The sequence below is a fragment of the Oncorhynchus kisutch genome, linkage group LG1 (genome assembly GCF_002021735.2).
Source record: "Oncorhynchus kisutch isolate 150728-3 linkage group LG1, Okis_V2, whole genome shotgun sequence".
Taxonomy (NCBI): Eukaryota; Metazoa; Chordata; class Actinopteri; order Salmoniformes; family Salmonidae; genus Oncorhynchus; species Oncorhynchus kisutch.
In genome coordinates, this window is record NC_034174.2 from 58,753,334 (window position 1) to 58,768,778 (window position 15,445).

The 15,445-nt window shown below is 42.7% G+C and overlaps 1 protein-coding gene across 1 annotated transcript in view; it reads left to right on the forward strand.

Annotated features, from left to right (window-relative positions):
* eml6 (EMAP like 6) overlaps positions 1-15,445 on the forward strand; it is a 56,541-nt gene that overhangs the window by 14,478 nt on the left and 26,618 nt on the right. Inside the window, exons 8-27 of the mRNA XM_020482561.2 lie at positions 1,263-1,400; positions 1,722-1,978; positions 2,305-2,514; positions 3,082-3,249; positions 3,518-3,624; positions 4,928-5,028; positions 5,322-5,508; positions 6,296-6,401; positions 8,752-8,845; positions 9,086-9,186; positions 9,874-10,076; positions 10,550-10,661; positions 11,035-11,162; positions 11,279-11,420; positions 11,997-12,149; positions 12,274-12,405; positions 12,693-12,781; positions 12,973-13,140; positions 13,412-13,613; positions 14,890-15,016. Of these exons, the coding sequence (XP_020338150.1) occupies positions 1,263-1,400; positions 1,722-1,978; positions 2,305-2,514; positions 3,082-3,249; positions 3,518-3,624; positions 4,928-5,028; positions 5,322-5,508; positions 6,296-6,401; positions 8,752-8,845; positions 9,086-9,186; positions 9,874-10,076; positions 10,550-10,661; positions 11,035-11,162; positions 11,279-11,420; positions 11,997-12,149; positions 12,274-12,405; positions 12,693-12,781; positions 12,973-13,140; positions 13,412-13,613; positions 14,890-15,016 (2,925 nt within the window). The remainder of the gene's footprint in view (positions 1-1,262; positions 1,401-1,721; positions 1,979-2,304; positions 2,515-3,081; positions 3,250-3,517; positions 3,625-4,927; positions 5,029-5,321; positions 5,509-6,295; positions 6,402-8,751; positions 8,846-9,085; positions 9,187-9,873; positions 10,077-10,549; positions 10,662-11,034; positions 11,163-11,278; positions 11,421-11,996; positions 12,150-12,273; positions 12,406-12,692; positions 12,782-12,972; positions 13,141-13,411; positions 13,614-14,889; positions 15,017-15,445) is intronic.

Here is a 15,445-nt window from a genome sequence, read left to right on the forward strand (position 1 = left end):
GTTGCTCTCGTCACTTTCATCCGGAGGCAAATACCCCGCTGAGCTCATGCTGCCCCTTCAACACGCAGCAGTCCAGCCTTTCGAAACCCGTTGATGGTAGTGGATTTTTTGACAATGCTCCACGCTGTCAGGACCCACTGGCAGACTTGACCATAAGTTGCTCTTCGCATGCGACCCGTTTTAGTGAAGGATTTCTCCCCACTTGTCATCCAAGCCTCCCACTGAACACGGAGCGCCACCTTAAATGCACGATTTACACTGATGTCGAGTGGCTGCAAATACTTTGGGCCATCTGCTTTTCTTCCCTCTGAAAGGTTTGTTGTCTTTTTGCACTGAGTCAGTTCCTCACGCTGCTGTTTCCAACGTCTTATAATCGACTCATTAAGGCCAAGCTCCCGTGCAGCAGCTCTATTTCCTTTTCCAACAGCCAGATCGATCGCCTTCAACTTGAAAGCTGCATCATATGCATTTCTCCGTGTCTTTGCCATGATGAGGGTGGCAAAATTACTACCGTAATCAGAATGATGGGAAGTTTGAGCGCGCTCGATTTACGTCACATTATGTGACGGTGCTCAGTTTTTTGGCGGCATGAATCTTGTGAAAGCGGGAAAAATCCATAAATTAGCCGCGTCATTGTATAAACCGCGAGGTTCAAAGTGTGGGAATAAAGTAGCGGCTTATAGTCCGGAAATTACGGTAAATGGTATTCCCAAACACCTTTAATCTGTCCCCCCCCAAAAAACATATCATCCCAGGACACGGCATGAGCGGTCTATCCTAGAAAAAGAAAAGCAGGGGTATTCAGATGTCTGCATAGATTTTGAAATGCATTTTAGGGACGTACAGGTGACAGACACATTCATGTGTCAATTAAATTAACAATTAAAACCAGGCTGAAGCTTGACCCTCCCATATTATAACAGTAAGCAATGCGTTACCCATAATCTTTTCCTTGCCTCTTAAATCTTGTCAAAATGAACTCGTTCTCTTCTACAGAGGGCCATCTCACTTATTCCACTGTTGTCCAGGTTATTCCACTGTTGTCCAGGTTATTCCACTGTTGTCTGGTTTATTCAACTTTTGTCTCTTACTTTTCCACTGTTGTCTGTTAATTCCACTGTTGTCACCTTTTATACTTGACTAATTCCACTGTTGTCACTTCCTCTCATTCCACTGCTGGATCATTTTTCACTGCTTGTCCCCTTATTCCACTACTTTCCCTGTTTGACCCTTCACCTTGTCGCTCTGTGTCTCTGTTGCAGGCTCTGGAGTTTATCTGACCACACTCTTATTGCCCGCTGTAACATGGAGGAAGCCGTGCGCAGCGTTTCCTTCATCAATGACGGCTCTCAGCTTGCCCTGGGCATGAAGGACGGCTCCTTCACTGTGCTCCGCGTCAGGTTAGTTACCAGAACAGGCTTACGTTTTCAAACACAATAAAAAATGCTGTATTTAACAGTCTGCTATTTATCTAATTTGTTTTAAGAACGACAAAACTGTAATTACACAACAACTATGTAACAATAGAATAATATTTTAGTTTTTTTTGTGGGATGTATTGTAACAATGATAAACCATTTTGGTACCTACTTTGAAATGTTTTGAATTTGTAATGTAAAAAAAAAGTCATCATTTCTCAATTAACACCAGACAAACATTAGCTGTAAAATAAACAGGACTGTAAAATAATGTGTTGTCTTTTCTCTCCTCTGTGTCCCCAGGGACATGACGGAGGTGGTTCACATCAAAGACAGGAAGGAGGTCATCCACGAGCTGAAGTTCTCGCCGGACGGCTCTTACCTGGCGGTTGGCTCCAACGACAGCCTGGTAGACATCTATGCTGTTGCACAGCGCTACAAGAAGGTGGGTGAGTGCAACCGATCCACCTCTTTCATCACCCACCTGGACTGGTCGGTGGACAGCCGCTACCTGCAGACCAATGACGGGGCAGGGGAGAGGCTCTTCTACAGAATGCCAGGTAAAAACCACTCTTAAATCCTATAATAGGATGGCCTGACTGGTCTAACGTCTACCGTGTTGACATAGGCTTGATTCTGGCCTACTGCTCTTTGACATAACCTCTCACTATCCTTTTAATAAATTTATATCAAAAATACATGAATACAATAATGGGGTACAGTAACACTTCCCCTTAAAGGTGCAATCTTCAGTTCAATCAACCACAAAGAGAGCACCCCGCTACTGTTTTGGTAAACAGTTGATGGAAGGCATTGGAGAAATGTAACCAGTTGACTTATGGTTGACAGTGACATGTCTCTATGCTCTTCTCCCTCATCTCCATAGCGGGGAAGCTCCTTAGCAAAGAGGAGACCAAGGGAATCCATTGGATGACCTGGACAGGCATCATCGGGCCCGAGGTCAACGGGATTTGGCCCAAGTATGCCAACGTCACAGACATAAATTCCGTGGACGCCAACTACAGCAGTGCCGTGCTGGTGACTGGGGATGACTTTGGCCTCGTCAAGCTTTTCAGGTTCCCGTGTCTTAAGAAAGGTCTGGCTATATGTGTTTTCTTACAAGCCTTTCTCTCATGGATTCAGTGCCTGTAGCAAATATACGGTAGATAGATATTCTTTGTTTCTTTGGTCACACTTTGTTTGGTGATAGTATCAACATCTGTAGAGCATCTATCAACAAACTATCTGTTGATAAGCAACTGCTTGCTAAGGTTAGGGTTAGGTTTAGAATAAGGGTTAGGGTAAGGGTTAAGTTTAGGGTTAGGATAAGGGTTGGGTTAGTAGATAGTTGAAATGTTACTGCTAGTCTGTAGGTAGTCTGTCGAGAATCTACAGATGGACTATAGATAATAAAGTGTTACAGTTTTTTCCCCTACATAGGTCACCATGATAATCGACAATGATGGAATTCAGTCATCAGAAAAAATATACTTTATTGATAGCCATAATGCTACCATTACCAGGCAATGTTATGGCCATCATATCAAGACATGTCTTATAAGAAAATGTCCCAGCTCAGCTTCTAATATACAGTATGTTTTAATATATGTTATCTCCCACTCGGTTTCCTTAAATGCATTATTTTGTGGTCTTTGTGAAACAGCGGCTAAATTCAAGAAGTACATCGGCCATTCTGCCCATGTGACAAACGTACGCTGGTCCCATGATCTCCAGTGGGTGTTGAGCACTGGAGGGGCGGACCACGCCTTGTTCCAGTGGAAGTTTCTTCCAGAGGGGGTGATGAACGGTGTTCTGGAACCCCTCCTTCAAGGTGACAATTGCTGGATTACAAATGAACCCCAAGACCCTAACCCTACATTTGAGTCATTCATTTATCACCTGGTCACCTGCTTAATGTGCTGTCATAGTCGTCTGTCTGTTTATCTTCTGTGTGAATGGTATGAACGAATGTAAGTGTAAATGTCAATTCTGGGTGATAACTTGTTGGTTTGATCTATCTATTTATTTATCTATATCTATTGAATGGTCTCCATAAAGGTCAGAGGTCATCTATCCTCTGTTTGTGTTTGCATCTCCAGAGGGATACGCTGATTCAAACAGTGGAGAATCCGACTCGGACGTGTCTGACGTTCCGGAGCTTGACTCAGACATTGAACTGGAGGCCCAGATCAGCTATGAACGACAGGTGGAGTAAAATATTTTGTGGAATAAGCCAATGCACAATTGCTACTGGGATTGCTCACTGTCTTGCAAAGTATTATACAGTACATGACCAAAAGTATGTGGACACCTGCTCGTCAAACATCTCATTCCAAACTCATTAGCATTAATATGGAGTTGGTCCCCCTTTGTTGCTATAACAGCCTCCACTCTTCTGGGAAGGTTTTCCACTAGATGTTGGGACATTGCTGTGAGGACTTGCTTCCATTCAGCCACAAGAGCATTAGTGAGATCTGGCACTGTTGTTGGACGATTAAGCCTGGCTCGCAGTCGGCATTTCAATTCATTCCAAAAGTGTTAAATGGGGTTGAGGTCAGGGCTCTATGCAGGCCAGTCAAGTTCTTCCACATGGATCTCAATTAACCATTTCTGTATGGACATCTCACATTGTGCACGGGGGCATTGTCCTGCTTAAACAGGAAAGGGCCTTCCCCAAACGGTTGCTAAGTTGGAAGCACAGAATCGTCTAGAATATCATTGTATGCTGTAGCGTTAAGATTTTCCTTAATTGGAACTAAGGGGCATAGCCCAAACCATGAAAAAAGGCCCCAGACCATTATTCCCCCTCCACCAAACTTTACAGTTGGCACTATACATTCAGGCAGGTAGCGTTCTTCTGGCATCCGCCAAACCCAGATTAGTCTGTTCGGACTGCCAGATGTTGAAATGAGATTAATCACTGCAGCGAACGCGTTTCTACCGCTCCAGAGTCCAATGGCGGTGAGCTTTACACCACCCTAGCAGACGCTTGGCATTGCAAATAGTGATCTTAGGCTTGTGTTCGACTGCTTGGCCACAGAAACCCATTTCATGAGTTCCCAACAGACAATTATTGTGGTAACGTTGCTTCCAGAAGCAGGTTGGAACTCGGTAGTAAGTGTTGCAAACGAACGATTTTTCGTGCTACGCACTCGGCGGTCCTGTTTTGTAAGCTTGTGTGGCCTACCACTTTGTGGCTGAGTTGTTGTTGCTCATAGATCTTTTCACTTCACAATAACAATACTTATAGCTGACCGGGGCAGCTCTAGAAGGGCAGAAATTTGACAAACTGACCTGTCGGAAAGGCGGCATCCTATGACAGTGCCACGGTGAAAGTTACTGAGCTCTTCCGTAAGGCCATTTTACTGCCAATGTTTGTCTATGGAGATTGCATGGACGTGTGCTCGATTTCATACACCTGTAAGCAACAAGTGTGCAGAAATAGCCAAATCCATTAATTTGAAGGGGTAACATAATAACATATGATCTTATCTTAAACTGTCTCCTAGGTTTACAAAGAAGACCTCCCACAGCTGAGGAAGAAGCTAGTGGGCTCACTGAAACGACAGAAAGCACCAGACGAGGGGCTGCGTTTGCAGTTTGTTCACGGGTAAGGCACCTCAAGGGTGACTGTAAATGTATGTACTGTCAGGCCACTTCATATACTTGCAGTGTTTATTCCAAAAGTGATTTTGCCAAGCGGCAGGTATTTATTAAATTCTAAACGTGCTTAAAGTATTTCCGCCAGAGTATGTTGTGCTTCGAAGTACCATAAAGTATCCAATAGCCTTGTTTTGACTATCAGGACAGGCGAGTCCACGCTACTTTTAATTTACCAGTAATCACCAAAGTGTATAAAATTATGTAACTATAGATTTTTCCTGTCAATTCCTCATTGCACAGGTACAGAGGTTGTGACTGCAGAAACAACCTATTCTACACCCAGGCAGGAGAGGTGGTGTATCACGTAGCAGCCGTGGCTGTGGTCTATAACCGTCAGCAGCACGCACAGCGTTTCTACCTGGGTCATGACGACGACATCCTCAGCCTCACCGTCCATCCGCTGAAGGACTTCGTTGCCACTGGACAGGTAGATCCACAACCATATATTCATTTCTGTTTATTTACTCTACTTTTTCTGTCTCTCTCACGCTTGAGTAATAGAATATGCTGCTGCAATCCATCACCATGTAATTGCATATGTAACTAGGCAAGTCAGTTAAGAACAAATTATTATTTACAATGACAGCCTACCAGGGAACAGTGGGTTAACTGCCTGCCTGCCTGTTCAGGGGTAGAATGACAGATTTTTTTTACCTTATCAGCTCAGGGATTTGATCCAGCAACCTTTCGGTTACTGGCCCAACGCTCTAACCACTAGGCTACCTGGCACCCCAGGTAACCTAGTCATAGCTACATAGGAGTTCCTGTGTAACTATTACACTTATCGGGGCAACAGAAGGTAGTGTAACTGTTTTTTCTTTACCCTGTCTTCTGAAATTGGCATATTTAATAGTGAGTATTTACAGATCCAGCCAAAGGTTTGGACACACCTACTCAATGCCAAGAGTGTGCAAAGTGGTCATCAAGAATCTCAAATGTAAAATGTATTTGGATTTGTTTACCACTTTTTGGTCACTACATGATTCCATATGTGTTATTTCATAGTGTTGATGTCCTCAGTATTATTCTACAATGTAGAAAATAGTCCAAATGAAGAAAAACCCTTGAATGAGTAGGTCCAAACGTTTGACTGGTACTGTAGTTAAATTGGAAGCTCCATACCAACTCTACTATTTTAGCAACTTAGCTATGTGCTGTATTTAGCACCCACTATGCATTTTGCAGTTGAAAGTTGAATTTGTCCCCATGCTCAGGTTGGCAGGGACCCAGCCATCCATGTGTGGGACATCCAGACACTGAAGTGCTTGTCCTTGCTGAAGGGCCATCACCAAAGAGGGGTGTGTGCACTGGAGTTCACAGGTAGGCCTGTTCTTATGCTCAATGTTGGGGAGAGCTACAGTATGTTTGACTGTATTTTCCTTTGGTTTACTTTACATGTGTTCCCTCCCAGGTTCTGGTTAAAACAGAGATGACAAGCAGTAGATTCACAGTTGACTGATGTTTAATAAAGATTACGTTTGGCACGGCGCAGTAAGTGATGCAACATCGGCTAGGCACTTGAGTGGTAATGGCTTTGGTTGACAGCTTATTGTTAACCAAGAATCTAAATGCACACTTGTCTGCACTATCTTTGGTAGACTTAAAGGTAGACAGCAATATGACAGGTCCTCTTTATATAGCTTTATATAGCCCCCTAAATTGGAACGTAACATGCGTAACATGACATCAGAGCTCTGGCTCTGCACTTCACAGCGCTGTATGGGGTTTGACTGACAGCTGTTCTGAACTTGAGCACCGTACGCGACAAGGAGTTGCCCCCCATCCCTCCTGAAAAAAAGTACCTTATAGTTGAAGATTCTTATTTGAGTCATAAAAGTTTATTGAAATTGCTTAGGAATTGTGAACACTTTGGAGGTGTGTGGTCACTTGGAGACACCACTTAGTCCTCTCACTCACCCTAGTATTTTTTTGGTCTTATGTTGCACCAACCCCACATTTTCCTGGAATCAAATTGTACAGTATTTGTCACATGCCGAATAAAACAGGTGTAGCTCTTGCCGTGAAATGCTTACTGAGGGGCACCCACGAGGGGCCCCCATGTTGAGGATCAGCATGGCAGGCGGCCCGTCAGGAAGTCCAAGATCCAGTTGCAGAGGGAGGTGTTTAGTCCTAGGGTCCTTAGCTTAATGATGAGCTATGAGTGCACTATGGTGTTGAATGCTGCACTCTAGTCAACGAACAGAATTCTCACATAGGTGTTCCTTTTGTCCAGGTGGGAAAGTGCAGTGTGGAGTGCAATAGAGATTGCATTCTTTTGTGGATCTGTTGGGGCGGTATGCGAGTTGTAGTGGGTCTAGGGTTTCTGGGATGACAGTGTTGATGTGAGCCATGACCAGCCTTTGAAAGCACTTCATGGCTACAGTGCTACAGGGCGGTAGTCATTTAGACAGGTTGCCTTGGCGTTCTTGGGCACAGAGACTGCTTGAAACATGTAGGCGTTACAGACTCAGTCAGGGAGAGCTTGAAAATGTCAGTACAGACACTTGCCAGTTGGTCAGCACATGCTCTGAGTATGCGTCCTGATAATCCGTAAGGCCCTGCAGCCTTGTGAATGTTGACCTGTTTAAAGGACTTACTCACATGTGCTATGAAGAGCGTGATCACTCAGTCATCCTTAACAGCTGGTGGTCTCATGCACGGTTCAGTGTTGCTTGCCTCGAAGCGAGCATAGAAGGCAATTAGCTCGTCTGGTAGGCTCGTGTCTCTGGGCAGCTTGTGGCTGGGTTTCCCTTTGTAATCCGTGATAGTTTGCAGTAATGTTACCGAATGTATCCAGAGTATTTTCAGATTTCGTAATCAATAAATGCTGCGAATAGTGTAGTACATGTAAAATGCATATACAAATCAACATTGAAGGAGGAGATTGCAGCAGCGGTGTTCTTCGTGGCTTGGCTGGCAAAGCTCCACTATTTGTTTTAATGACGTATAGAGCTGGTCTTTTTTCAACAATCTTTATTAAGAGCTGTCATTTTATTGTGAGGAACTGCAGTTTTATCAGAATTTCTTTCTGTTTTATCCTCTTATGTGAGTGATCTTGAATTCAAAACAGCTCAAGTCTCAATTTCCGATCAACCAAATTCAGTACAAGATCACTCACATAACGGGGAACAAAAGATAATAATCAAACTGCAGCTCCTCTCAATAAAATGACAGCTCTTAATAAAGATTGTTTAGTAAAGAAGACCAGCTCTATATGACATTAAAATAAATAGTTTGGATTCAGGCTAGTGTCAGGTGAACTTGTGTACTCACCTTTTGGTCTAATAATTTCCCCATTATTTCCAAACTTTTCCCTTTCAGTTGCTACCATGGTTATGCATATGCTTTTCATATTTCTTCTGTAAGAAACATTTCAAATATTACCCTATCCATATAGGCCAATTCCCACAGGTGTAAAGGGTTAAACACTTCTACAGGCATTGCGAGATCTGATAAGCTGTGCAACTCAACTGTGATAAAGACGACATGGAACAAGGGCATACCGGATTTCTTGATTGCTCCAAAAGCTGACGACACAAATTAAAAGATGTCCATGTTTCTGGATATCTGAAAGCTGCTGACCTTTACTGAATGCGGCTGTATGCATGCATGAGTGGATGGGATAACAAAGAGGGCATAACAAAATGGCTTTCTTCCTTTTGGCCCGCAGTGGATGGGAAGAGTCTTGTTTCTGTGGGCATTGACGAAGGTCATTCCATCGTGTTGTGGGACTGGAGGAAAGGCGAGAAACTGGCAAAAGCAAGGTACAGTATGCATTCAGTAAACCAGGACATTCCCATTCAAGGTTGTTTACCTCCATCCACAACTTAATGTTCAAGTATCCCTATTGGAGTAAACACATAAATCAAGATGTAATGAATATGACTAAAAAGGATGATTGATTGAAAAACAGTGTAGATATTCAATGAAACATGAGCAAAATGCAAACATTGATGGAGAAGAAAACAGACTAATGTGTGTGGGTTCTGCTTTTCATTCCCTAGGGGCCACAAAGATAAGCTTTTTGTGGTGAAATGCAACCCCTTCCGTATGGACAAGCTTGTCACCGTGGGAATTAAGCATATCAAATTCTGGCAACACACAGGTATTCCCCATGATTATTTCCATTCCCAGTATCGTTTAATTTAGCAACAGTTGTTTTTCCTGGAGTTCACAGAAAACCGGGTGGCACTTTATTTTACGATAAACTATCAAAATAAAGAAAGTGGCACACTCCATGTATAATCTCCCAGCAATTTAATGGGTATTTACCAATGTTTCGGCATCACTTCATCAGGAGGAAGGCACAGTGATGCCGAAACGCTGGTAAATACCCATTAAATTGCTGGGAGATTATATATGGAGTGTGCGACTTTCTTTCTTTTGATAGTTTATAGTTTATTCGCCGTTAGTCAGCACCCCCACACTAACTATTTTCTGGGTGTGTGCGCCAGCTCATGTTTTTTAGGCACTTTATTGTACACAACAGATATGTATTTAAGAAATGACATGATAAATGGTCATTATTCTGCAACGACCATGTGAGAATTGTGATAGTTAATATTGGTTTGACAATGCAACTGTTCAGTGAAGCAATTCAACCATGAATTGCTTTGTTCCCCTCTAACATATTATCTAAATGAACACCACACAAACTATTAGAAGTGTGGCAACGGTACTGTTTTTGTTGTTGTTCCATTGTCTAAAAAAAAAAGACACACAAAATCAACCTTCGACTCTGAACGCTTGAAGAAATAGCTTTGTATGAAAGACTGCATGTGTTGGACCCAAGGTGGAGGCCTCACATTCAAAAGGGGTATCTTTGGAAACCTCGGGAAGCTGGAGACCATGATGTCCGTCTGCTACGGGCGCTCAGAGGACCTGGTTTTCTCAGGTTCCACCACTGGGGACGTATACATCTGGAGAGAGACCACCCTCATGAAGACCATCAAGGCCCACGACGGTCCAGTGTTCTCCATGTGCTCTCTTGACAAGGTACCCGCTCCCCCCAACCGTCACGTAGCAGTAAACACTTTTGACTAGTACTTTTTGCCTCACTTCATGGGCCGGTTTCCCGGACACAGATTAAGCCTAATCCTGGGAGAAAAATAATGTATATTTTTTGTGCAGAACTAGGCTTAATCAGTATCTAGGAAACCAGACCCAATACTATAATTCTCTGGATTAATTAACAGGATATCTTTACTTGGCAGCTCAGTACTCCATCAGCATACCACATGCCTACGCTTCTTTACTCATCTATGCATGATCTTGACCTGTCGTTTACCTGTAGACCCAGGTAGAATATAGAATGCATGTTCCTTAATGGTTACCTTGGAAACTGAAGCAGAACACAACTGGGATCTAAATTAGTGAAGGAGGTGATTGAACGAAATGAGAGAAAAAGGAATTGGGCTTGTGGGCGATTATTCCCCCCCCGGTGACAGAGTCCCCTCATTCTCTCGCAGGGCTTTGTGACTGGGGGCAAGGATGGAGTGGTGGAGCTATGGGATGACATGTTTGAGAGGTGCCTGAAGACCTACGCCATCAAAAGGTCTTCGCTGTCTGCTTCATCTAAAGGTATGCTGTCTTCTTCTTCGCTTTGTTCGCTCCACATCCAAAAGCAGGCTATTATAGACTATTATATTTTAAAATGTAAGTCATGTACAATATCTCAACACAAAAACTATTCCCCAGGTAAACTAAATTCAAGCAGTAATGTACCAATATTGAGAAATACTATGATTGTGAATGAATGAATAAATTACAAATGTATTCAAAACATGAATGAATGAATGAATGAATGAATGAATGAATGAATGAATGAATGAATGAATGCCATAGGCAGCAACAACTTCCATCAGTACAAATAATGGTAATTGTTGCCATTTGCTTGCTGCTATTTTGGAATTTATGTTTGCCCTTTGGCTTCACCTCCTGCTTCTTTTCTTAGGATTGCTGCTGGAGGACAACCCATCTATCCGTGCCATCACCCTTGGACATGGACACATCCTTGTGGGGACCAAAAACGGAGAGATTTTGGAAATTGACAAGAGCGGGCCAATGACCTTGTTGGTTCAGGTGCGCAGAGGGGGTGGATGTAACAGCTAGACATAAGATCAGAATTTACGCAGATTTTCACTGTCTTAAAAATTCCTAACAAATGGTTTGACTATTACGTGTGTGTGTGTGTTTAGGGTCACATGGAGGGTGAGGTGTGGGGTTTGGCTGCTCACCCTCTGCTTCCCATATGTGCCACTGTAAGTGATGACAAAACGCTCCGAATCTGGGAACTCTCCTCCAACCATCGCATGGTAGCTGTCCGCAAACTTAAAAAAGGTACCTGCTATAATTTTGTCTTGTTAAATATTTTATAAAGGTTTCATTGAAAAACAATTACTGGTACATCTGTAATACATATATAGAAACGTCTGTGGTCATAATGTGCGTATGACCACAAACGTTTCTACTGTATATATGTATTACAGATGTACCAGTAAATTGTTTTTCAATGAAACCTTTATAAAATATTTTAAAAACTTAGGTGCTGGGCTCATGAAGAATACTTGAAAAGAACATAAAGGCCCACACACTGAATATCCTCCCAATTACCACCTCTATTGAAAACATTTCAATCCACAAGGATCTTCGTTAGGTCAAAAGATCTGCAATGCATGACATTTAAAATAATAGGGCTTTACAATGATACATTTCAATGTACTCAAAATGCAGCATTTAAAAAGACAACCACTGTCCCCCGACATGAAATATAAAAGCAAGTATCCTCAAAATAATCCTCCCAGAACACAGCATTATGAGAGTATCTGCAATTTGTCTTTCTACCTCCATGCATGTTTAAAATCGGTTTCTGTGGCTGAAATCAGGATCATAGCTATGTTTTTTTTTAAATTTGAGGTGGTAGATGCTGTGCCTTTTCTCCTGATGGGAAAGCCTTAGCCGTGGGTCTGAACGACGGCAGTTTCCTGGTGGTGAATGCCGACACCTTGGAGGACATGGTGACCTTCCATCACCGCAAAGAGATCATCTCGGATATCAGGTTCTGCCAAGGTAATTCCAGGATGTGGTCATTTATTGACAAAATATTTTTGGGCCTGTTGTTTTTGCAAACAAAGTTGTATGTGACCAAGGTCGGTTAACACTACAGTTTTCACTCTGCCATATCCCCCTCCAGATGCTGGAAAATACCTTGCTGTGGCTTCTCATGACACTTTTGTGGACATTTACAATGTGCTGACCAGCAAGAGAGTGGGCATCTGTAAAGGAGCTTCCAGCTACATCACCCACATTGACTGGGATACCCGTGGTAAGTGAAAGGAATAGAAATGCCTATACACTTGGCTTGGGAGGTCGTATAAATAAATACCCACTGCGCACACTGTTGTATATGTTCTTGTATAGTTTATAGCAGCAAATTCAGACAAATTACAGATTGGGCCTTTAATAATTTAGTCATTGATGATTCTAGTTGCAATCTAATTGGTTGCTGTCCACCCTTCTTCCCTTACATGCACATTTCTCTTATGATTCAGCCCTAAGAGTAATATTTATACTTTTTTCAAGAGCTATTATTGTTTTTAATCCTGAATACAGGGAAATTGCTACAAGTCAACACTGGTACCAAAGAACAACTATTCTTCGAAGCCCCAAGAGGAAGGAAACAAACTATCAATATTGCGGAGGTGAAAACACATTATATGTTCCTTGATTTTGTCATGGGCTCCTATTGATGAAATCACGCTTCAAAATGATATAGCGTCTTTCGCACAGATGTGTCAGAGGTGAAAGATTTATGTACATGTAAAACCCTTTTTCAGAAGCATCGTGCGTGCATGCCTGTTTGTGTCTGTCTGTCTGTGTTTCATGTTTCCAGTTTGAAAAGGTGGAATGGGCCACCTGGACCTCAGTGTTGGGACCCACCTGCGAGGGGGTCTGGCCCACACTCAGTTTTGTAAATGCTGCCTCTCTCACCAAAGACCGGAAATTGCTGGCCACTGGGGATGACTTTGGCTTCCTAAAGCTGTTTGGTTATCCTTCCAAGGTGAGTGAATACAAGTCTGACGTAGAAATACAATGCTCCATTGTATTGCACACATTCTCAACAATCTCAATGCCATTACATTAGCAGGGTTCTGTTCATTAGAGCACACTGTAGCAAATGTTTTGAAACGGAGAACAAAAACAAGCTATGGGACAAAATTCTACGTAGTACCTCCCAGTTTCATTCTGTTGATAATTTTTCTTCACTTTCGTGCCTAATGAACACGACCCAGGAGTTGACTGCACTGAAACAAACCACTCCTTTGTTTCAGGGCCAGTTTGCCAAGTTTAAGAAGTATGTGGGGCACAGTGCCAATGTGACTAACGTCCGATGGTCCAATGATGACACCATGCTGCTGTCGGTGGGGGGCGCTGACTCGGCGCTCATGATTTGGGCCCGCGAGTCGTCGGGACATAAGGAGAGCAAGGCGGTGGATAGCGAGGAGTCTGACGACGATGCGGAGGAGGATGGAGGTATCATTTTTTTTCTGGATTAAAAAGGGTCTTAGGTGGTGGGTGTGGCAGGGGGTGTAGCAGGGGTGTGGCAGGGGGTATAGCAGGGGGCGCAGTCGGCGCAGATGAATTTTTTGGAATATATTTAGAGGCCCCCATCTTGGTGGTGTAGGAAACATTTAAAAAATGTTAGGCCAATATCCTGCAATTATACAAATGTCTCCATGGAGCTGAGGTAAAAAAGAAATGCGGTTTTATTGCTAATTTTCTGCTATTCTACACATTTTGCCACGCAGCTGAGAGAAAAGGTTGCCGTTTTAAAGGAAATTTCCTGCGATTCTACATATTCTTTTTTCTTTGATTGATTTATTTTTTTACCCCCTTTTTCTCCCCAATTTTGTGATATCCAATTGGTAGCTTGCGATCGACCTGTTGGAGACCCCTGGATTCAAGTCAAATTTATTTATAAAGCCCTTCTTACATCAGCTGATATCTCAAAGTGCTGTACAGAAACCCAGCCTAAAACCCCAAACAGCAAGCAATGCAGATGTAGAAGCACGATGGCTAGGAAAAACTCCCTAGAAAGGCAGGAACCTAGGATGAAACATAGAGAGGAACCAGGCTATGAGGGGTGGCCAATCCTCTTCTGGCTGTGCCGGGTGGAGATTATAACAGATGGATTAGATCAACTTTATTATCCCACCAGGGGGGGGAATTCATTTGGTCATGTGCTTAAAAAGACATATACATAAAAACACAGAATAAACACTATAAAATGCATATGAAAGTGCAACACACATTTACTATACACTTCTATCAACTAGTCAAGAGTCCAATTAGATTACCCATTGCATAGCCTAATGACTGTTGGAATGGAATAGTCCCTGTATCGGTTCATCCTGAGCCTCTTTTGAAGAAGTCTCCTCCCCCTAGTCAGGCTGAGGCTGCTATGACAGCATTTTGAGTGAAAGGGATATGTACTGTTCTGTAAGATATTGTCCAGTTTTTGAAGGATGAGCTTTGTGTACACGCTGTTAGATGATTGTTGGTCTATACCAGTGATCCTTCCCGCTGTCTTACTTAATCACCGTAGTTTGGCTTGGTCTTGTGCTTGCATGTCTTGCAATCACACGTCTTGCGCTCACTTGGTCTTGCGCTCACATGGTATGCTTGAAATGTAGCTGGCTAAATTCAGTTTGGTTGTGGTTGTCTCTGGTTTATGATTGTATGTGGTTATATTTATACATAGTTGTATTGTTCAGGCATAAGGAATTGACATTCTTTTTTCTCTCTGTAGGGTATGACAGTGATGTTGCACGAGAGAAGGGTACCGATTACATCACCAAGATCTATGCTGTCAGCATCCGGGCCATGGTTGGCACAAAGCCTCACCAGCGAGAGAAAGAAGTGCTCGTGGAGGAAAGGTACCGTATGGCCAACAAAAATGAATGACGTATTTTAGAATGGCATGGTCAGTTTGTATACTGCTATTGTTAGAAGGTTTTGATAACGTGCTTGAAGCAGCCAGAAAATAATCAGATTATCTGACCAAAATATGAAGTAATGTTCTTGTCATGAAAAATAACGCAGACAAGTTGGTTTATTGTAATCTGGTTATCATTATGTGAGCAGAAAAGTTAGGTCACCCCGTAATATTAGGAGAACATTTGTCGTAATTCCACCTTTCGGGAGGCAAGGCAGAGTTACTACCATTCAAGTTATCTATGCCTCTGAAAATCCTTTCAGATCTACATCCTGTGGCTATCTGTTTCTGGACCTTCCATTCTGCTCTGCTCTAATAATAATAATAATAATCACAATAATGATCATAATACATTTTATTTGCAACACTT